General features: G+C 42.3%; 1 protein-coding gene across 5 annotated transcripts in view; it reads left to right on the top strand.

Annotated features, from left to right (window-relative positions):
- Positions 1-442: 442 nt before the first annotated feature.
- The window catches only part of mgaa (MAX dimerization protein MGA a), a 54,203-nt gene continuing 32,005 nt past the window's right edge, over positions 443-22,640 (top strand). For 3 of the 5 annotated variants that reach the window (XM_028565413.1, XM_028565412.1, XM_028565409.1), the window contains exons 1-8: positions 443-864; positions 8,156-9,332; positions 10,282-12,103; positions 13,153-13,255; positions 14,425-14,535; positions 15,235-15,354; positions 16,503-16,643; positions 20,031-20,325. In XM_028565413.1, the coding sequence (XP_028421214.1) occupies positions 8,230-9,332; positions 10,282-12,103; positions 13,153-13,255; positions 14,425-14,535; positions 15,235-15,354; positions 16,503-16,643; positions 20,031-20,325 (3,695 nt within the window). In that variant the 5' untranslated portion in view covers positions 443-864; positions 8,156-8,229. The remainder of the gene's footprint in view (positions 865-8,155; positions 9,333-10,281; positions 12,104-13,152; positions 13,256-14,424; positions 14,536-15,234; positions 15,355-16,502; positions 16,644-20,030; positions 20,326-22,640) is intronic. The other 2 variants (XM_028565410.1, XM_028565411.1) reach the window with 2 other exon arrangements.

The following is a 22,640-nucleotide window of genomic DNA, read 5'->3' as shown; positions in this document are numbered from 1 at the left end:
ATCCATGTGTTGTCCATTTTACTCCGTTCAACATCCAGTTATATCCCAGCAGTGGTGTAGTCTATGGGATGGCAGTATGCAGTATACCCACTAAAGAAAGCTCCAGATGCCCAATGACACGCAACATACGTTGCATTATATTTTTGATATATTTTCAATTGTCGTCTGTTATTTTCTTCTTCCCATCTAGGCTAAATAAAGCGATTTCCACCACAAATTGGTGCACAAAAACGTATCCAAATGCAACAAAAATGAAGTTGCTGACGCTCAAAACGTCCCTGGGGGAGGACACCAAAACCCCCCCACTTTGATATGCACCCCCCCCCAAAAAAAGGCAGATTCTGGCCAATATATATATATACACAGTACAGTATACCCACTACAATACATTAGACTACACCACTGTGTCTAACCTATAAAAGTAATGGCGTCTGTTCCTCAGCGTCCATGCGGGTTTTTAATACTCCGACAAATAGTCCAATAGGTAGAGATTTAAAAAACTACAAAAACAGAAGACACAGTCCCGCTGTTTCAGAGCTCTTCTCCCGCAGATAACGGACCGGTAGATCCTCTCGGGTTGTCGGTTGCTTTGCTTAGAGGGGGAAAAGCCACCGAGACGAGTTTGGTTTTGAACCAGGTGGCCTGCAGTAAGATGGCGTCGGAGGCTGCGCAGTAAGGAGAAGACGTGGATGGGGCGATGACGTTTCAGTGCAACAAGGACACCGCATGTTCCCCCCCCCGCCCTCCTTCAGTTAGAAACAGCTCCACGATGCCGAGGGGGTTTGTTACGGCGGAAAACAGACGGTAACGCTGCGGATTAATGTTACACCGTCGAAATACTTGATGTTTTCGACCACGCAGAAGGTAAATCCGTGTGCCGGGATTAGAGCACATGGCCGCAGTGGGTCCGTACACACCGACCGTTAGGGTGTACTGGTAACTGGGCAGCCATTACTGGGCTCAGCATCGGGCCTGCTGCTGCTAGCTAGCCACACTCTCTGTTGGGACTATTTCTTCTATCTAATGCATCCAAAGTTAGACAGACGAAACTGATTTAGAAAGGGTTGGTATAGCCTAAATGTTACAACAACAGGTTTCAGCTTCACTTAGCTATCATATGTTTAAATGTAGCAGGTAATATGGCAACGCATAGATTTAGTTTAAAGGGGCGCTATGCAGTTTCGGCAATTTATTCTCTGTTTTCTGGTTTTTTGCTTGCAGGTTTCTCTACCCCCCTACAGCTTCAGAATAGGTATTTGGCAGCTCCTAAATTTACTTGTGTTTGATTCCTCTCTCGGTCAGTCTGCCGTTTCCTCTTCCTCTGTTCTTCCATCGCTACCTTGTTCTTATAGCTAGCCGCTTCCTGAATACGTAAATGTGTGCAGTGCCGTGAAGCAATTTGTTACATCGCGAGACCTGATACCACCAAGGAGGTTAGCTTCGCTTCAGAACTCGAACCTCCGATGGCGCCATTTTGTTGCTACAAAGGTATCACCTCTTGTTAGCATCCCACTGACCGCCATTTTCTTTTTACGTCACTTGGCTGCGAATAACTTTACATCTGAAGCGTTTAAAGACTCTATTTCTCCGTTGTTTATTTCTAAAGAAACACGACAATGTATAAAAGGCTCCATTACCTTGTAGCTCACGTTATGGCTCCGTAGCAGACGCTTTTATAACAATAGGCTAACGATTGGGTCATAACCACGAGACTTACTGTCACACAGTAGAGGAATTACCGTATAGTACAGGAGAAGCTCACAGGCAGTTTGGACTTCCATTAGCTGTTTAGGTTTAATTACTAATGTTAACTAGCATGTTAGTGATCAATAATTACTAATGTTAACTAGCATGTTAGTGATCAGTAATTACTAATGTTAACTAGCATGTTAGTGATCAGTAATTAGCCTGTGTCTATGTTATCTCCTTACATATACCTACACTCTCCGTCTCTGTGAGATTGGGAATGATTGAGATTTCTCTCTCACAGCTACCAGAAGACTTCACACTTTCAGACACGTTGCTCACGTCACATCTACGTCTTCAAGCTCAGTTGGAGGCTGCTCAGTAAAGCAAGAGATCACCGGAAAAGTGCTTCTGATATCCTTCACTGGTCTCCGTCCAGAGACACGGGGTCTATTGGTCCATTATATATATATATGTCAATGGATACCACGCCATACTTCCTGGTGGCTCGCTGGCCCAAAGTTGCAAGGCTGGTTTTTCAGCTCACAGGCGCTAGGGGGGAGCGAGACGACCAGCGTTAAACCCGAAAAAAAGTCATATAACCATTCCAATGACTCCGAAGCTGTTCAGTTAGGGTAAATTAAGCTTAAAAAAACCCACCGGCATAGTTCCCCTTTAAGCATGTGTTATTGTATAAGTAATAGACTAAAAGAATAGAATAGACTTTGGTAATAATAAAGTCAATGTGTGGCAATGGTAGCTGATGTTGCTAGATGCTAAACAGACTCCCATTGGACTGGTTTTGGAATAGTTTAGTGTCTTGTGGCGATAATGTAGTAGATCTGTAAATCTGAGTTTCTCCACTTCATCATGCTAAAAGCACCACTTTAATTCTTGTGTTTACCAGAGATGTGCTCGTACATTTCTTGGATATAAGTCATTCAGCATGAAAAAAAGCATCAGACATGACTAATGGACTAAAGAGATCTAAGTTGACTAAGACCAAAACCACCGATTAGTCGACTAAGACCCTGTTTACACGTATGTGGTAATTTTTTTACAAACGGAGACATTTCCCTTTCTTTAAGACGATATCTAGTCTCATATCACAATATTGATATAATATCCATATATTGCCCAGCTCTACCTTCATGTAAAGTGTAACCCAAATTTGCAGGCAAGAATAACCGCCGCGAAAGCTAAGCTGAAGCTACGTCACTATGGATCCTAAAGTCACTCAACTGACTGACTGACTGACTGACTGACTGACCAATGGTGGCAGCGGTAGAGCAGCATGGCCTGTGTTCTGTGAGGTAAAATTATGGTAAAATTACTGTTTTTGTCCAAGAAGTCTGTTGGCTTTGAAGACAGCGATATGTACTGCTGTGGACGCAGTGTTTTTGCCAAATGTTTTACGTATGAAATAGGGGTGGGAATCAGCAGAGGCCTTACGATACTATATCATCACGATATTTGCGTCACAATACGCTATTATTGCAATTTCAAAGATATAGCAATATTCTGCGATATATCGCAATTTATTACCTTTTTTCCAACTTCAAAGTTTTCTCAATTTCTAATGATGTCCCCAAAAGGAAACTTTGTCAACATCTGTTTTGTCAAAAAAGATAAATGTCTCTGTTTGTTCATCTCACTCTATTGTATTGCTGCATAATCAGATTATCAAGCAGACAGACTGACCAACACATATATAATAATAGAGCCATACTTGGCGTCTGTGTATCGATACAGGATTGACACAGAAAATATTGCGATACTATGCTGTATCGATTTTATTTTCCCACCCCTAGTATGAAAGGGAACTGACACTTCGCTGCAACACAAACAAATATATTTATTCACCTGTATTCACACACAATGAGGCATGTTTTCGGTTGTGATTGAACTGTATTTTTTGCGGAACTATAGAGCACTTAACATCTACCACAGGCCTACAAAAAAACCTCTATGACTACATCTGTAGACTATTTTCAATTTATTCGCAGACTCCAAACCAAAATGGCTCAGAAGTGTTTGCAAATGTCTCTGATTTAGGGGCTCGGAAACACCAGAGCAGGGGGAATGAGAGGGGGAAACACCAGAGCAGGGGGAATGAGAGAGGGAGAAACACCAGAGCAGGAGGAATGAGAGGGGCAAATGCCAGAGCAGGGGGAATGAGAGGGGGAAACGCCAGAGCAGGGGGAATGAGAGGGGCGAAAGACCAGAGCAAGGGGAATGAGAGGGGGAAACACCAGAGCAGGGGGAATGAGAGGGGGAAACACCAGAGCAGGGGGAATGAGAGGGGGAAACGCCAGAGCAGGGGTAATGAGAGGGGGAAACACCAGAGCATGGGGAATGAGAGGGGGAAACGCCAGAGCAGGGGTAATGAGAGGGGGAAACACCAGAGCAGGAGGAATGAGAGGGGAGAAACACCAGAGCATGGGGAATGAGAGGGGGAAACACCAGAGCATGGGGAATGAGAGAGGGAGAAACACCAGAGCAGGGGGAATGAGAGGGGGAAATACCAAAGCAGGAGGAATGAGAGAGGGAAACACCAGAGCAGGTGGAATGAGAGGGGGAAACACCAGATCAGGGGGAATGAGAGGGGCAAATGCAAGAGCAAGGGGAATGAGAGGGGGAAACACCAGATCAGGGGGAATGAGAGGGGGAAATACCAAAGCAGAGGGAATGAGAGGGGGGAATACCAGAGCAGGGGGAATGAGAGGGGGAAACCTAGCCCTAGTATTATAAGTAGGATAATACTGCACCCATTCCTGTTGCCATTCAGAAGCCGGCAAGCCTGAGTGGTCAAAGGATTGTCTGTAAAACTGTGGATAACACATTTAACTTCCTATAAATTCCTCACAATAAAAGTTTTATTTTTTTTAAAAGCAGCAAAATAAGGAAATGTGTTAAGGCTGGGCAATAGGGAGAAAATAAGATATCATGATATTCTTGACTAAATACCTAAATATCGATATTGCAGCGATATTCTAGTGTTGACAATTGGTGCTTTAACAAGATATCTTCACACTTAGATTTTAGATGAAAAATCATCAGTGATGTGGATATAATGACTAAGTGGGGAAAAGGCAAATAATAGAACAGCTAGAGCAGTCTGGTAAGGTCAGAAAAGTACTTAACTTTACTGTAATGCAGCCTTTATCAGTCCCTCCGGGATTTCGCAGCCTTTTTTTGAGATTGTTGTGGTCCAAAATGCCTGATTTTGCGGGAGCTTTTGTAAAAAATTTCGATAAAAAGTTGCGATGTATTAAGTTTGTTGCAATGAAGTTGCGGGAGACAGTGAAAGTTGCAAAAAAGTTTCGATTTTTGTTTTTTTGTTTTTTATAGTTCTTTAAAAATAAAAAGGAAACATGTTTTTGAGAATAAAACTTTCCTGGGCTGAGCTTTCCTAGTAACCAAAAAGGCTCAGGATGCTGCAAATGTTGGTATAATATAAAAATGGCTGGTGGATTTAAGACAAAAAATAATCATTTATTGAATGAATCAAATTTGAAAATATCTATCAGTGGCTTGTTGATCTTTACATTGTTAGTTAATTTCCTATCCTGGCCTGGGACTCCCATTCGTACAGTTTGATAAAGTACTCACTTTGACTTATCATTGCACCTACAATAACGAGCGCAGCTGTCCTCAATTTAGGTCATTGTGTCATCTCATCTCCTTTTTCTCCTGCATCCACCGTGTGTGTTGTTTGTGTGTGTGTTGTCTGTGTGTGTGTTGTTTGTGTGTCTGTGTGTGTGCAAGCGTAAGTCGCGGAGGGAACGGAGCAGTAGTCCCACCCGCTGCAGAGCGCCGACAGCCAGGATTGAAACTTCAGCGACTTTTAAATCGTTGCACGTCTTGCAAAACAGTTTACGTAATGTCCAGGTGCTGTTGTCTCTACAGACCCAAAGACACTAAGATCCAGGGCTGTCCTCGACTAAAGAACTCCTTAGTCCACTAACACTTTTGTTAATTGACAGAGCTGTGAGCTTTGAGAGGTGGTTAAGACTAGAAAAGCACAATATAAATGTAGTTCATTAACCATCTGTAAAACTGAGTTTCTCCACAATTAATCCTGCAAAAGCACCACTTTAAATCTTGTGTTTACCAGAAATGTGCTCAGAAGTTTCTTGGAAATAAGTAATAAAGCATGAATAAGCATAAAAAATGACTAATAGACTAAGAAATCTTAGTCGACTAAAACCAAAACGACCGATTAGTCGACTAATCGACTAAGAGGTGGCAGCCCTACTAAGATCTGAAGATTTCGTGGCTTCTGTTTCTGTTTCAGTGCTGAAAGCACAGGTCCAGAGCCGGCTGTACCATGTGATAAACAAGTGTTAACCAACTCAGATCTGCCATTTTGTACAGAAAGTACATGTATATCCAACATTTCCTCAACTCTTGCTACCTCTTCTTTGTCTCACGTATTGTCACCTCCCCTTGACACAGTGTTACCTGCCCCAAACTCGCCACAGTTTACGTAAAGAACATCTGGATGCTGTTTTTCACGGTCCTTTGCTGTTATTTTTGTAGTTAAATGTGAGAGGTTGGCAGCATACATGTCTGCTGCGCATGCTGCTGCATCTTTTGAACAAAACAAGGAAGTGAGTTTGCTGACGTATGACGACGCTTTGCAGGAGAACGCAACAAAATTGCGAGTCGCACCAAAGTCGCGGTGATTGGTTGAATTTGGTTGAATTTGCTTGAATTGGCGCGATCGCGACATCGCGAAATCCTGGAGGGACTGCTTTAAAACCAGGAAAAGACACTCATGTCACATCACGATATTACAATACGCAAAATCTAAGACGATATCTAGTCTCATATCACGATATCGATTAATATCGATATATTGCCCAGCCCTACGTTGGGTCTTCATCAGCAGTAACGTAACACGAATCCTATAAACAAACGTGAGGTTTTGATAGTCCTTCTGACCGGGATGTATGCTGGGATCAGGGGTAGTTTGGATGTGATCTGACTGAGTTCTTGTCTTGATCACTGCCGGTAGCTAGCTCGGCCTGCTAGCTACACAGCGGTGTCCGCGATGAGTGGGTTCAGCCAGGTTTTGGTGATAATCATCACGCAGCAGTTCCGTGTGTAGTTGTTCGTTGCTATGCTGAGTTCCAGCTCATCCATTTAGTGTTCGATGGATTCAATTTCTTTATTTTTTAAAGGGGACAGTGAGCATTAATCAACATTGAAACAATGTAAATGTTCCCGAGTTAGCTCAAAAGTGCTAATTTTCTTCGGTAGTCCCCCCCCCAGCCAGATGTAAAACAGGCAGCCTTTAAAATAATGACAGGTATAAAATCACAAGATAAAATTACATACAACACATTATGGTTAATTATGGTGGATCTGGTGTTGGTGGGTAGGAGGCTTGGCAGTGGAGGTCTGTGTGGTAGTTTCCTTAAGGCGCTGACACACAGGGCCGATTGGAGGGGGTTAAGGTGTAGACACATTTAGCCGACGGCCGACCGTTGACAGAAAACCCCGTCGATATGATCAGTCGCGTCCCCGAGGTCCAAAAAAGTGCCTCAGAACCGACCAAAAAGACGAGACGTAATACGTCTCTATAACAGCAGGCGGCGCTGATCTGTATTGTTGCCCAAGAAATGAAAACCGGCAGCTGATTGGACGAATGCGTCACACAGGTTTGTTTTCTCCGGAAATTCAAAGCCAGACTGTCAAGGCGTCTCGTTCAGAATCTGATCTCATATCGGACTGAAATAGTTCACAGACACGTGTTTCTGAGAACATTTGAAGAGAGAAATAGGCCGTGCAGTTGCTGAATCTGTCTTCATTTCAGATCAACAAAGATTTTACTCAGATTATGAGAGACTCTAGTCACGCTCATCCCGCTCCTCCATTTCCCGACTGCCCCCCCTCCGACTGAACATGTCAGGTCGGCCAAAATGAATGCCGACAGCCCCCCGGGACACACCGAACAGACTCGAGTCACTGACCTCGCCAGACTGTCCGATTATCGGCCTGATGTGTCAGCACCCTTAGGCATTTCACCTCGAGTGGTTAAGGTTATGGTTGGGTTAAAACGCAAGGTTAGGGTTAGGGGATTGGTCAGGGGATAGGACCTGTACATGTAAGCATGGACGCCTGACCAATAGTAGTGTGTGAATGCTATTGAAGGGCGGGTTTTGGCTTGACCATAGTGGCGAAAAAAAATATCGCAACCAGGGGTAACCCAGGGGGTAAAATATAAAACAATCCGCTGTAACACCTGAACATGAGATGTTGCAACGGCATCGATAAACACGCTAAAAAGCGAGTATGTGTCTTGATACCAATTGGCGTGTCCTACATACGCCACTTCATGAGATCAGTCTGAATATGGCTATGGCCTCCTGTACCTCTCTGTTGAAGAACTTTTTAAAGGTTATTTTTTATCAGAAAAAGACCAGATGTCAAATTAATGAAGTTTATCATTTCTGTTTTTCAGGATGCCTTCTTGAACCATCTACAGATGTATAAAAAGTGGGATCCTCCTGCTCTTTAGATGTCTGGGACCCGTTCATGGCCTCTAAGAAGAAGAAGAAGCAGAAAGGAATGGTGTTCCATCAGGAAGGGGCAACTACCCCGGCAGCGGCACCTGCCGCGGACCATCCCCCCGCACGCTTCGTTGTTCCCAAACCGGGGAAGGCAAGCGAAGGAGGGATGGAGCAAAGCACCTCCGTAACCAATAAAGAGGCAGATATGATGGGTACACCCAAAATGTACCCATCAAAAGAACCCATCAGGACTTCTGATGGTCTTCCTACAGTAAAAGACCATCAGTTGGACAATCTGTCACCTGTTAGCATTCGCAATGGCATCAAAGTGACCCTGGACAACAACAGCATGTGGAACGAGTTTTTCCGATGCAAAACGGAGATGATTATGACTCAACAAGGCAGCAGGATGTTCCCCTCCTGCCGTTTTCGAATCTCCGGCTTGCAGCCATCAAGGAAGTACTCTTTGATCATGGACGTTCAACCGTTGGACAACAGTCGTTACAAGTGGACCGGCAAGAGCTGGCAAGTTGCTGGAAAGGCAGAGTGTCATGTTAAGAGTCAACCATTCGCTCATCCAGATTCCCCATCAGCGGGTCAACACTGGATGCAGAATCCAGTGTCCTTTTACAAATTGAAGCTCACAAACAACATTTCAGAACAAGAGGGGAACACCATCCTGCATCCGATGCACCGCTACTTGCCACAACTGCACGTGGTCCAAACTGACAAAGCTGCTAAAGACATTAAGCTAAATGGTCCTAACGTTGTCACATTCACTTTCCCTCAGACTGAGTTTATGGCAGTAACTGCTTACCAGAACTCACGGTTTTCTCAGCTTAAAGTCGACTACAACCCATTTGCAAAAGGACTGAAGGAGGAAGGCTCCAGTTCATTGGGTCTTCTAAAGCTGAAATTGAACTCTGGCAAAGACTCACACAAAGATGGAGGCACAACAAGCAACGAGCAACATCCCGTGAAAAAGAGCTTGAAGTCTTTACTCGCCAACCACAAACCTAAAAGCTCAAAACCAGTGGATGCAAAGCCTTCGGGGTCAGGTGACGTCCAGAAAAAACCCACTACAAAAGAAGATCAGTCCGCTGCTAATGTCACTGGAGAAAGTTCGCGGTAAGGGTTCCACTTTGACAGTGAAGATAGCATGCTCTTCAAATTCTTTGTACCAAATGTGAAATTTGCAAGAGAGTATAAGAATGAAGACCAGCTTTTAAATGTCATTGGCCACATTTGAGAATACATTGAAGCATTGTTTCATGGCTATGCACCTTGTAACCTGATGGTATTTTGTTAGCTACCCCACCGCATCTCTTGTGCTTCCTTTACAATTCACCAAATGTGGCTACATGTATCTTAGACCTTTTTTACTCAGTCAATGCCCAGATTTTTTGCTTTCACATGGGGTTTGATTAGTGTCCCTTTGTTATCTTTGTATATCCTTACTAGAGGGTGACACAGGAATCAATTGTCGCTCCCATGCCAAGCCCACGAAAATACTCCCGTCATATCCCGATCACGTGACTGCAAAATCCCGAGAGAGACTCCTGAATCCGGTCCCGCTCCCGTTTCGTTCCCTATTTTGTCTAAAGTTATCGGACTCCCCCCTGTTGCCCCCCTGTAGCATTTTTGGTTAATCGCGGTCAAATCACTCAGGTTTCCTCTGAAATTTAGGCCACACTATACATGCATTATTTGCAGGCCTAGGACATTTCATTAAGTAATTCCTAACGGAGCTCTTCTCACACTAAAAACAAATTTATCGATTTAGGGTTAGAAGAATCGCTGCTTTCCGCATACTAAATAGCCTAGGAATGCCTCATGACTTCTCGTAAACATACATACTTACATTTACATACGTCACTTCGTGTTAATCTCCTTATGTGTGTAGCCTAGTAGCTAAGTGGCGACACCAAACAAATGCATAAAGCATTGCTGTAATTGTGGTGTTCCCTGTGAGTTTACCAGAAAGCATGTTATAGTTCTACAGTATATCATGACTCAAATGACGCTCAATAATACCAATGACACTAATGGGATGTTTATATTGTTTGATTTCCATCAGCAGCAGTCCACGTCCAGCTCAGAAGTTATTTTCTGAACTTATTCGGGAGGCTCACGTTTCACTGCATAGATGCAACCTGGAGCAGTTGGGCATCAATAACAACACCTCTCGCAGAACTGAGCGGACCAACACTAAAACCACAGCTTTGAAAAGCAAAGATGTTCCCAAAAGAGACAGCATATCTGGCAAAACACAAAGAGAAACATCCTCTGCAAAGAAAGCGGTCACTGTTGTAACAAAGAGGAAAGTTAAGAAGGATAAGGACCTTTTGAATTCATTGGACTGTAAAGACAATGTTAGGACAGATTGTTCTGAGGTCAATAATGTTGTTGCTGCTCCAGCTGTGGCCCAGAACTCCCCTGTGGACTCAGACCACAAAAGTAAGCCTGAAGCTCCATCAGAGGTGGAAGTAAAGCGGCATAAGCGGCTGGCGCCTCTGCCTCTGCCAGCCCTGGCTCTTTTCTTGAAGCAGCATTCAACAAAAACTAAAATGGCCAAGAGCAAGCAGGACTCTCCTCCCCCCGAAGCTCCTGCATGTCCACCTTCTGAACCCACCAGCAAAGCAACTAATTCCTCAAAGGACATCACTGGAGATCTCATCCACCAGGCCTCCGGACATACTGATTCACATCTTCATCCAGATAAAACCGTTTTGAATGTTACTGGACACACGGTTGGAACTGCCCATAAGCCTTCTAGTCCTTCATGTCCAGATGCTGTTGTCTCTACAGACCCAAAGACACTAAGATCTGAAGATTTCGTGGCTTCTGTTTCGGTTGCTGAAAGCACAGGCCCAGAGCTGGCTGTACCATGTGATAAACAAGTGTTAACCAACTCAGATCTGCCATTTTGTACAGAAAGTACATGTATATCCAACATTTCCTCAACTCTTGCTACCTCTTCTTTGTCTCCCGTATTGTCACCTCCCCTTGACACAGTGTTACCTGCCCCAAACTCGCCACAAACGCCAACCATAACAGAGTCATCCACACTACCTTCAGACTCGTCAACAATGAAGTCTGATTCTTTGCTACCTGACCCTGAGTGTTCTTCGTTTGGCTTTGAGCCTTTGTCACCTGCGAGCTCTCCAGAACCATTACCTTCCCTGCCCATCTCGTTTGCTTACGAACTTGACACCACTACTTCTGAAACAACTCCAAAAGAAGTATGTCCCGAAGAGCTACAGCACAGTGAAGACTCTTCTGCATCTGTGTTCAAATGGCATACAGTGTTACCTCCGCCTGAGCCGTACATAGACACTTTGTTCACAACATTTCAGCCCACACCACAGACTCTTCCTTTAGCGTCTGTTACGTCTCCTTTGTTGCCTTCCCATACTGAACCACAGACTCTTGACACCTCCACACCCTTGCCTCGCTCTGATCCCGCTCCGTCATTTCAAGAAAATGAACAGTCGCTGCCCTTCCCTGCAGAACTGTCCCCCCTTGCGCTTCAGTTGCCGCTGTCTCCAACCTTTTCGTCATTAGGCGGAGACGGATTGTCACCTACGCCTTCACTCGCAGACCTCGTGCATTTTTTCTCCATCGATGACAACCTTGGGATGGAGGTGGAGTTTGCAAGCACAGAGCCATTGCCTGTTCACTTCCCACCTCTGACTACAGTAGAAGCAAATGCTCATGAGCCTTCTCAGCAGGTGCAACCAATCCCAGCCAACAAACCCTGCAAACGCAAGAAGAAGTCCCGGCAGCGAAAGCTTGCTAAAATGGATATTAATCCAGAGATGGATGCCTCCATCTACACTAAAATGCAGCCTAACCTGGAGGAAGTGGAGGAGCAGTTATTTGTCTCATTCACATCGAAGGTAAAACTAAATAAAATCTGTTTTTTTAGGGGTGGGAATCACCAGAGGCCCCACCTTACAATGTTAGATGTTTTTGTTAAACTTTGCCAAAGTTTCAAATAGGGATGCACCGAATCCAGATTTTTGGGGTTCGGCCGACTACCGAATCCACTGGGCACCGTCACTATGGCGACCAGCGCAGCGCGCCAAGTGCAAGCGTAGGGTTTGGTTCCCTGGGAAAATTTTTTAAGGTTCGGCAGAAACCCAACCCCTAGGGGTTAATAACATATGTGTACCAAGTCGACCGTTCTCTGGGATCTGTTTTCACGCTAATCAAATGTGTCTCTAGCTGGAAACAAGCTAGCGCAAACCGGTGATTAGCTGCTAACGCTAGCCTTCAGGGCAGAGGGTAAATCTCTATTTCTATACCACTAACAAAGCTCAAAATATCACATTTCATCATCATCTTGGAAAAACAGTCATGACCAGTCGAACACTGTGCAACCAGTAACATAGTTCAAACATGCCGTTTGTCGTTCGACGGGTCATGACTGTTTTCTGAAGGTGGCGCCTGCCTGTGTACGCGAACACTACTGTCTTAATAATTTATCTTTGTTATAAACTGTCTGTACACTTACAAAGTTCTCAATGCTTCAGTTTACATGTAGGGACCCTCATTATGCTACCGTGGAAGTGTGGTGCTATTTGGAGCCTTGTCAGTGGTGTAGAAATACAGATTTACCCTCTGCCCCGAAGGCTAGCATTAGCAGCTAATCAGCGGTTCGCGCTAGCTTGTTTCAAGCTAGAGACACATTCGAATAGCATGAAAACATGTCCCAGAGAACGGTCGACTCGGTACGCATATGTTATTAAACCCTAGGTTCATCTTGCGCCGAAATTGTCCTTTTAATGTGATTTTCCTGCTATGATGTTGGTGAGACGTTTGTTGTTATAAAATAACTATGCTAGCACAACACTAGCAAAGCTTAAGACTAATATTAGTGTTGATATTTGTGTCTAACTCAAACTAACTTACATGCAAAAAATTAAAAGCCAAACATATATTTCAGGAGGCCCTCAAACTTCACATTGTAGACTCTTCTGATGTCGCCCAACAGCCTGAGACGACACCTGAAAGTCACCTGCAACAAACAGCCGACGCACCTGAAAACGGTAACAACACAGAAATGCTAATGCTATCGCAGTCATACTGTGTTTGACTGTATTAATGGGTTCAAAATCAATGTGTTAATGCGCCTGATGTCCTGGTGTCAAATTTGACCCATTTTCAAAAAGTTTGTATATCAGAAATTTTGGTAAAAATTTGGAAATATTGATAAAAGAACTTTGAAAAAAGTGACAAACGTCAAAAACATTACAAAAAAAAAAAAAAAAAACAAAATGTCAAAAAAGTGACAAAAATGTCAAAAGTAAAAAAAAACAATTGGGACAAAAACTTCAAAAGGCTCGAATAAATTCGACAAACGTTGAAAAAAGCGACATCGGGGAAAGCCACAAAAGTGTCAAAAAAGACGACCAAAAAGGTTGATCAAGGTTTTTCATTTAAAATTTTGACTCAAAAAAACTAAAAGTTGCAGTTCGACGAGAAGACAACACAAGGGTTAAATGGAAGAATAAGAAGATGGATCTCTGTTTAATTTGTGTGTGTATAGGACAGAGAGAGACTTGTTTTCTGAACATTTGTTTGGAAACGGAAACAAGATTCTAGAAAGGATATTTATCTTAATGGATTCTCTCTCTTTTAAAACTCATAAATGGGTATTTTTTGGGATATTTCAATCTTAAAGGGTAACTACCGTTTTTTTTAACCATTTGTATATCATGCCCGAGAGACAATAAAAACAGAGGGAATGGTCAAAGTTGTCTTATTGACATTTTGGGCCCTATTTTAACGATCTAAGCGTGCGACAGCTGACCAAACGGACTGAACCAAGGGGGGGGGGGAACCAACTCTAGATACATTCAACACAACTAAATGAAGCAGGTGTGAAAGATCCCTAAGAAGGATCACTTAAGTAAATCAAAACATCATCTGCATACAGAGACAACTTGTTTTTTGATTCTGTCTTTTTGTCTGATCCATTGAGCCAGTGGTTTGATGTCTGTTTTAATTTAATATGGGTGGTTGGATTATTATAAAGAGAGCTGATACCTTTGATAAAATTTAAATGAAAACCACTTTTTTTTTTTTTTTTTTTTTATCGAAGGCGTTTTCTGCATCTAAACTTACAAATAGAGCTTGCTAATTTTGTTCTACAATATGTACAGTATAGACAATTTATTTATTGAAAAGTGGATGTTACGAGGTTTTGTTTCTTCAGTAGAGACGGCCGAGGGTTTGGAGGAGAAGATCGCTGCCTTTGAGAAGATTCTCCTGAGAGACTTGAAGCTGATGAGACACAGACAGGTGATCCACCCGGTGCTGCAGGAAGGTATGTTGTACTGGAGTTATTAGAGAAATAATTCCTGGGTAACAATGTGGTCTGGAGACCAAGACCAATCTTGAGTACTGCAACGCTGGTAAGGTGCAGTGGTGTAGTCTATGCGATACCCACTAAGAGAGCTCCAGGATTTACGTACACCCACTTAAAAATATGCATTGATACGCAACAACATAGTTTTGTGAAAGCACTTTCACTTCAGCTATGTTTTCGCAAATACTGGGTCTAGTAATGTGACAGCAAACTCAACAACTTAGAAAACGTTAATGTCCCAAGAGGCAATTTGTTGTACAGTACAGGCATATAGACACATAATCCACAAACATAGAACCAGACATCTACAGAACTATTTATCTAACACATAACATACACTGATCAATACATAGAATACACAACGCTGCACAACATGCAGAGAGACTTTTATCATCTTTTATGGGGTGGTGATGGCGCAGTGGATATGATGCATGCCTTTGGTGTGGCAGATCGGGGTTTGATTCCCACTGCGATACATCAACCAATGTGTCCCTGAGCAAGGCACTTAACCCCTAGTTGCTCCAGAGGCGTGCGACCTCTAATATATAGTCAGTTGACAATTGTAAGTCAGCTAAATTACATGTAATGTAATGTCTTGTGTGTCTGTGTCTGTGTCTGTGTGTGTGTGTGTGTGTGTGTGTGTGTGTGTGAACTCAGTTGGTCTGAAGATGAACCTGTTGGATCCGACTCTGGTCATTGACCTGAAGTACCTGGGAGTCCGTCTGCCCATCCCCCCTGGAGTCTCTCTGGAGCCGCTGACCCCCCCACCACCACAAGGTAACCATGTCATACCACCACAAGGTAACCATGTCATACCACCACAAGGTAACCATATCATACCAACACAAGGTAACCATGTCATACCAACACAAGGTAACCATATCATACCACCACAAGGTAACCATATCATACCACCACAAGGTAACCATATCATACCACCACAAGGTAACCATATCATACCACCACAAGGTAACCATATCCTACCACCACAAGGTAACCATATCATACCACCACAAGGTAACCATATCATACCACCACAAGGTAACCATATCATACCACCACAAGGTAACCATATCATACCACCGCAAGGTAACCATATCCTACCACCACAAGGTAACCATATCATACCACCACAAGGTAACCATATCATACCACCACAAGATAACCATATCATACCACCACAAGGTAACCATATCATACCACCACAAGGTAACCATATCCTACCACCACAAGGTAACCATATCATACCACCACAAGATAACCATATCATACCACCACAAGGTAACCATACCAACACAAGGTAACCATATCATACCAACACAAGTTAACCATATCATACCACCACAAGGTAACCATATCATACCACCACAAGGTAACCATATCATACCACCACAAGGTAACCATATCATACCACCGCAAGATAACCATATCATACCACCACAAGGTAACCATACCAACACAAGGTAACCATATCATACCAACACAAGTTAACCATATCATACCACCACAAGGTAACCATATCATACCACCACAAGGTAACCATATCATACCACCACAAGGTAACCATATCATACCACCGCAAGGTAACCATATCATACCACCGCAAGGTAACCATATCATACCACCACAAGGTAACCATATCATACCACCACAAGGTAACCATATCATACCAACACAAGGTAACCATATCATACCAACACAAGGGTAGGGCTGCACGATATGAGGGAAATATGTAATTGTGATTATTTTGACTGATATTGCGATTGTGATATTGCGATTGCGATATGATTCAAGATATTGGAGGGAATGATCGTTTTTGTATCATTATTCTCATTGGAAAATATAGATTTTTTTAATTTTGTGATGTCATTCTTCTTAGAAAACTAACGCACAAATCAACATGTTCTGTTTGTTTGTGTCTGCAGGTGTTTCTACAGCGTTTGTGTCCAGAACAGGAAAAACAACAGATGTGACTCAGATCAAAGGTTGGAGAGAGAAATTCACGCCATCTGAGGCTCCGCCCACTCCGACGCCAACGCCGACGCCAACACCAACCAAACCTGAAGGTGCTTAACAGCATTTTAAAAACAATTACTGGATTTATCAGGAAAAGACTTACAGACACAGATTATTATTCTAAGTGTGTGACAACATTATGGGATGGATCCCTACAGAGATAGACCTTTTAGTTAAAGAGTAAGATCCTTTTAGTTTAACATGAAACAGCCCCGAAATCACCATCACCAAACTACACCAGACTCCATGTAAATAATAAGGACTTTTAGCGTGTATAGAGCCAGCATATCTCCACCAGACTCCATGTAAATAATCAGGACTTTTAGTGTGTATAGAGCCAGCATATCTCCACCAGACTCCATGTAAATAATCAGGACTTTTAGCGTGTATAGAGCCAGCATATTTCTACCAGACTCCATGTAAATAATCAGGACTTTTAGCGTTTATAAAAAGACAACTTCCAGCAGTATAGACGGCAGAATACTAGGGCTGTCCTCGACTAAAGAAATTCTTAGTCGACTAACACTTATAGGATTTTGTCGACTAATCGATTAGTTGATTTAATTGACAGAGCTGTGCGCTTTGAGAGGTGGTTAAGACTAGAAAAGCAAAATATAAATGTAGTTAATTAACCATCTGTAAAACTGAGTTTCTCCACAATTAATCCTGCAAAAGCACCACTTTAAATCTTGTGTTTACCATAAATGTGCTCATAAGTTTCTTAGAAATGAGTAATTAAGCATGAATAAGCATAAAAAATGACTAATGGACTAAAGAAATCTTAGTCGACTGAGACCAAAACGACCGATTAGTCGACTAATCGACTAAGAGGTGGCAGCCCTACAGAATAGGCTCCAGAATATTTCCTTCTGGATTGACAGGTGCAATATTAGAAAATGGATTTTTATTTTATTACATTTAAATCAAAACCTTGAGACTTTCAAACATCAACATGTCATTTATTAATATGTATTCATGTCTAAATGACATATAAACATATTTTCCTATTCTATTTTGCCTGGAAACTCTTCCAACACGCTGGCGTCTCGCGTGAAAAATAGACGTTGGTTCTATTTCTAGCATGAACGCGTCTCACGAGGGCGGTGTGTAACCTCTAACCTGTTAACATGGGACCCGAAATATAAACGGACACGCCACACGGCTGACACGCTCACGCGGCGCTTTCAGTGTGTTTTCTTTTTTATTTTTTTTATTTGATTTATTAGACAGTAACAGAAATAAATGCATAACAAGATGCCATCACAGTGATATTGCACATTTAACAGAACTGTCGAGGATAACACAAGAAAGTTACAAACTTATTTCCACTGTGGTCCTCGTAGTCTGATTAAAGATGTCCAGGCAAGCTACAGATGACTAAAAGGTACCTTGTGTACACTCAACCACATCCAAATACAAAATAAATACAAATATATACACTGTAATAATAAATAGTCATTTAAGACATTTATTTTTTCAGTAACTGGGTAATCTAACTAATTACTTTTCCCGTCGTTACAACGCCGTTAACGTTAAATGCGGTGCGTTACTATGCATTGATTGAATAAACTGTGTAATCCGAACGCATCCCTTGCTAACAGCTACTGTGGAGGTGGGTTAATAACGAGGTAAGCGTTTATGATTGGCTAAGGCAGAGTCGTGTTTCATGGTAGCCAATCAGAGCCAGTGTTGTTACACACATGCCAGCACATGCGCCACACACACACACACACACACACACACACACACACACACACACACACACACACACACACACACACACACACACACACACACACACAACAGCTAAACAGATTAGGCAGAGATGGCGAGTCGGGAGCAATCCGATGAAAAGTTGGCATTTTCCAGGTGGAGATATGCACCACTTCAAATTAATTGTGGTCAAAGGCAAGAACGTGCATGTGTACATTATGTTCAGGAGCGAAGACTTTGTCGACATCCGTTATAAGCAACTCTAATTTAATGAAGCATCTCACAACGACACACGCATCTACAAAGCTAGTGGCCGAAACCAGCAATACCTCCACCACCGATGATAGCTCGCCATCTGCTCGGAGCAAAGTCCTCCAAGCAGCAAAAGCCTCACAACAAAAACCTATGACACAGGCTGAAGTCCACCGTATGACAGGCAGGTGTTAAAAGTATATGTGTCATATAAGTTTATATGGTGTAACTGTTTCTTACAAAGATAATACTTGAAGTGCAGGATAAATCTCTTGCTGTCTGTCGACGTGCAATAAATATCGAACATTATGTACGTTAAACACCTGTCTGCTCTACTCATTTCAACTGACTTGTGAAAACTGCTAAAAAAAAAAAATCCAAATTCTTTCACATATAGCAACTTTTTTTTTTTTTTTTTTTTTTAACAGTAACGCGAATAGTTACTTTCCCTGGTAACGAGTTACTTTTATTATAGAGTAATTCAGTTACTAACTCAGTTACTGTTTTGAACAAGTAGTGAGTAACTGTAACTAATTACTTTTTTAAAGTAACGTTCCCAACACTGTTTAAGACTACATAAAAAATGGAATCTAATTAGCATTTAACAACTATTCACCACATGCTCGATTAAAACAACGATCTGACTGTAACTGACTAAGACCAAGACGACCGATTAGTCGACTAAGAGGGAGCAGCCCTATAAAGTATACCGTATTTTTCGGACTATAAATCGCACCGGACTATAAGTCGCATTTATTTAGATTATAAATACAAGAGTTATTCAACTACACAACAGCACACAGAACAATACTCTGAATACGGTAGGTGTCCGGTATGTTACCGTAACACATTAACAGTTATTGAACTATACAATAGCACCAGAACAACTAGCTAGCAGGGCGTGGAGCACGGAGGTATTAAAAGACGTGGAGACGAAGCTGCACCGTGAACGAGCCCCTCCAGACTCCTTCCTCCTCCTCTGGACATCTTTCAGCCCACGATTAGCCGATTAGCCGATTAGCTTTCTTTGTTTTCTTCACTGCAGTAAGAGTCACCTTTTCTCCAGTCTCCCTCATAAGTTTCTCTCATTTCAAACTCTCTTTCTGCTGCTCCATTACCGTTTTCGGGGCTGCATATTTTACTACCTGCAGTTTGTCTCTTTTCTTTCTCAGTTGTCTTTAGGAGCGTTCTAGTTGTCACGAGCCTAGAGCGCCCTCTCTCGGCTGTAGACGGTAATGTTTTCAGTATGAATTAACATGTAAAAACATGTTAAATTATATATATTTTGATATATAAGTCGCACCTGACTATAAGTCGCAGGACCAGCCAAAGTAGGGAAAAAAAAGTGCGATTTATAGTCCGGAAAATACGGTATTCTAATCTAATCTAATCTAATCTAATGGAAAACCACCAATAGAGTCCAGGATGAAAAACACAAACCAAAGTTGCTCTTTATTGTTTGCATCCTGCAGCTGGTCCGAGTGCCGACGTGCCGAAGAGGAACCTGTCTGCGTTCTGCAGCGACATGTTGGACGAGTATCTGGAGAACGAGGGGAAGCTGATCGACGAGCGCGCCGCCAGCTTCTCCCAGGCTACGGTGGAGCCGCTGGTCTACCAGCTGCCCACGCACTCCGCCAGCTACGTCCGAACGCTGGACAGTGTCCTGAAGAAGCAGGGCGCCGGCTCGCCCACATCAGACCTCATCTCTGGCTTCATACCCCCCTCCAAGAGACCCAAACTGCCCCTCAGGGAGAGGAAGGCAGCCAGGTAGGACCATTAATGTGTGGGACATAAATGTTGAAAAAAGGACAAAAAGATGATGCAGCGATTACAACTTTCTAGGCCGATTCTGATTTCATTTTTTCTAACCACTTTACAGCACACGCAAATATGTATTTTCTATTTTTTCTTTAATAGACAGATAATGGATCACTATGAAACAGATCTACAGTACAGGCCAAAAGTTTGGACGCACCTTCTCATTCAATGCGTTTCCTTTTTATTTTCATGACTATTTACATTGTAGATTCTCACTGAAGGCATCAAAACTATGAATGAACACATATGGAATTATGTACTTAACAAAAAAGTGTGAAATAACTGAAAACATGTCTTATATTTTAGATTCTTCAAAGTAGCCACCCTTTGCTTTTTTATTAATAAGGGAAATAATTCCACTAATGAACCCTGACAAAGCACACCTGTGAAGGTAAAACCATTTCAGGTGACTACCTCATGAAGCTCATTGAGAGAACACCAAGGGTTTGCAGAGTTATCAAAAAAAGCAAAGGGTGGCTACTTTGAAGAATCTAAAATATAAGACATGTTTTCAGTTATTTCACACTTTTTTGTTAAGTACATAATTCCATATGTATTCATTCATAGTTTTGATGCCTTCAGTGAGAATCTACAATGTAAATAGTCATGAAAATAAAAAGGAAACGCATTGAATGAGAAGGTGGGTCCAAACTTTTGGCCTGTACTGTATATAAATGACTCCTGGTGTGGGACATCCACACACCTCTAAAGAGCAACGTTAGAACCATTTCCTTCTTTTCACATCTAATATCCCACTAAAGAGAGATGTGGTTCTGGTTCTTGGTGTGGTCCCTCCACGCCCTGCTGTCTCCTGGCAGGTGTTCATATTGTAAACTTGTTATCTTCTGACCACACGCTGAACAATGTCCAAACAGCTGACATGTTGCAGGTGTGCGTGCGTCTTGAGAACTGTAACTTGTATAACTTATGTTTTCAGTTAATTGTAGCGTTGACCGGCATGAAATCACCATATGTCAGACTGACCTGAAGGAAAAAAAATAAAGTAGGGCTGTCAATCGATTAAAAAAATGTAATCTAATTAATTACATACTCTGGGATTAATTAATCGAAATGAATCGCATACATAATTAACGGTGCCTGAACCGAAAGAAAAAAGAAGGGTGATAAACACCAGTCGGTGACATTAAAGAAGGGCTTGTTTATTGCTGAGGCCATATGGTCAAAATTAAATGATTTGATAATAATCTATAACAATAACAATAACTTATTTCACTAGTAAAAAAACAACCACCAGATGGGAAAAGGACATTTACAATAACTTCAAATGCATCACGAGGCTGTAGTTTACCAGTTTCATTGAACGCACCGTCTGTGTTGTTTTTTAGTTGTTAGCCTAGAAATGTAGACGCCCCCTAGTGGCAGCTGGCTGGTCAGCCCAGCACACTGTTAGATACCGGCGTTGAATCCTCTACAGTAAAACACAGTCAAACTTTACACCGTTTAGCGTTAGCGGTTAGCATTTTAACAGTGTTTAATCCAGCTACTAGCTAGCGCTAGGCTAACGTTAGCTGCTGTCCAGTATAGTGTTAACTAGCCTCCTGTGCAGCGGTGTTTGTGTTGCCTGTATCGTCTCAGAGCATCAGAGAGAAGAGCAGACATATCAGGGCTCCAGAGTTCAGTAGCCAGGGTCGGCAGGAAGATGGAACCAGTTGAGCTTTGATATCTTGACTAGGGCTGCCACCTCTTAGTCGACTAGTCGACTAATCGGTTGTTTTGGTCTTAGTCGACTAAGATTCCTTTAGTCCATTAGTCATTTTATATGCTTATTCATGCTTAATTACTTATTTCCAAGAAACTTCTGAGCACATTTATGGTAAACACAAGATTTAAAGTGGTGCTTTTGCAGGATTAATTGTGGAGAAACTCAGTTTTACAGATGGTTAATTAACTACATTTATATTGTGCTTTTCTAGTCTTAACCACCTCTCAAAGCTCACAGCTCTGTCAATTAAATCAACTAATCGATTAGTCGACAAAATCCTATAAGTGTTAGTGGACTAAGAAGTTCTTTAGTCGAGGACAGACCTAATCTTGACCTTATTGACCTTATTCTTTTTCTACTGTCAGTTATTTTGTATTGCACATTGTGCTTTGTTTGTGTTTATGGTCTCGTTGCTTTTGGAGCACGTTAAGCACTTTGGTCAACGGAGGTTGTTTTTAAACGTGCTATATAAAATATTGCGGCGTATAAAACTTATAAAAACTAATCCAAACGCCGCAGCAGGCTAAGACATGTGGGGTTT

This window comes from Perca flavescens, chromosome 20 (assembly GCF_004354835.1).
Source record: "Perca flavescens isolate YP-PL-M2 chromosome 20, PFLA_1.0, whole genome shotgun sequence".
In the NCBI taxonomy this organism is placed as follows: Eukaryota; Metazoa; Chordata; class Actinopteri; order Perciformes; family Percidae; genus Perca; species Perca flavescens.
The sequence above is the reverse complement of the archived record's forward strand: the minus strand, read 5'-3'. Positions and strand labels throughout refer to the sequence as shown.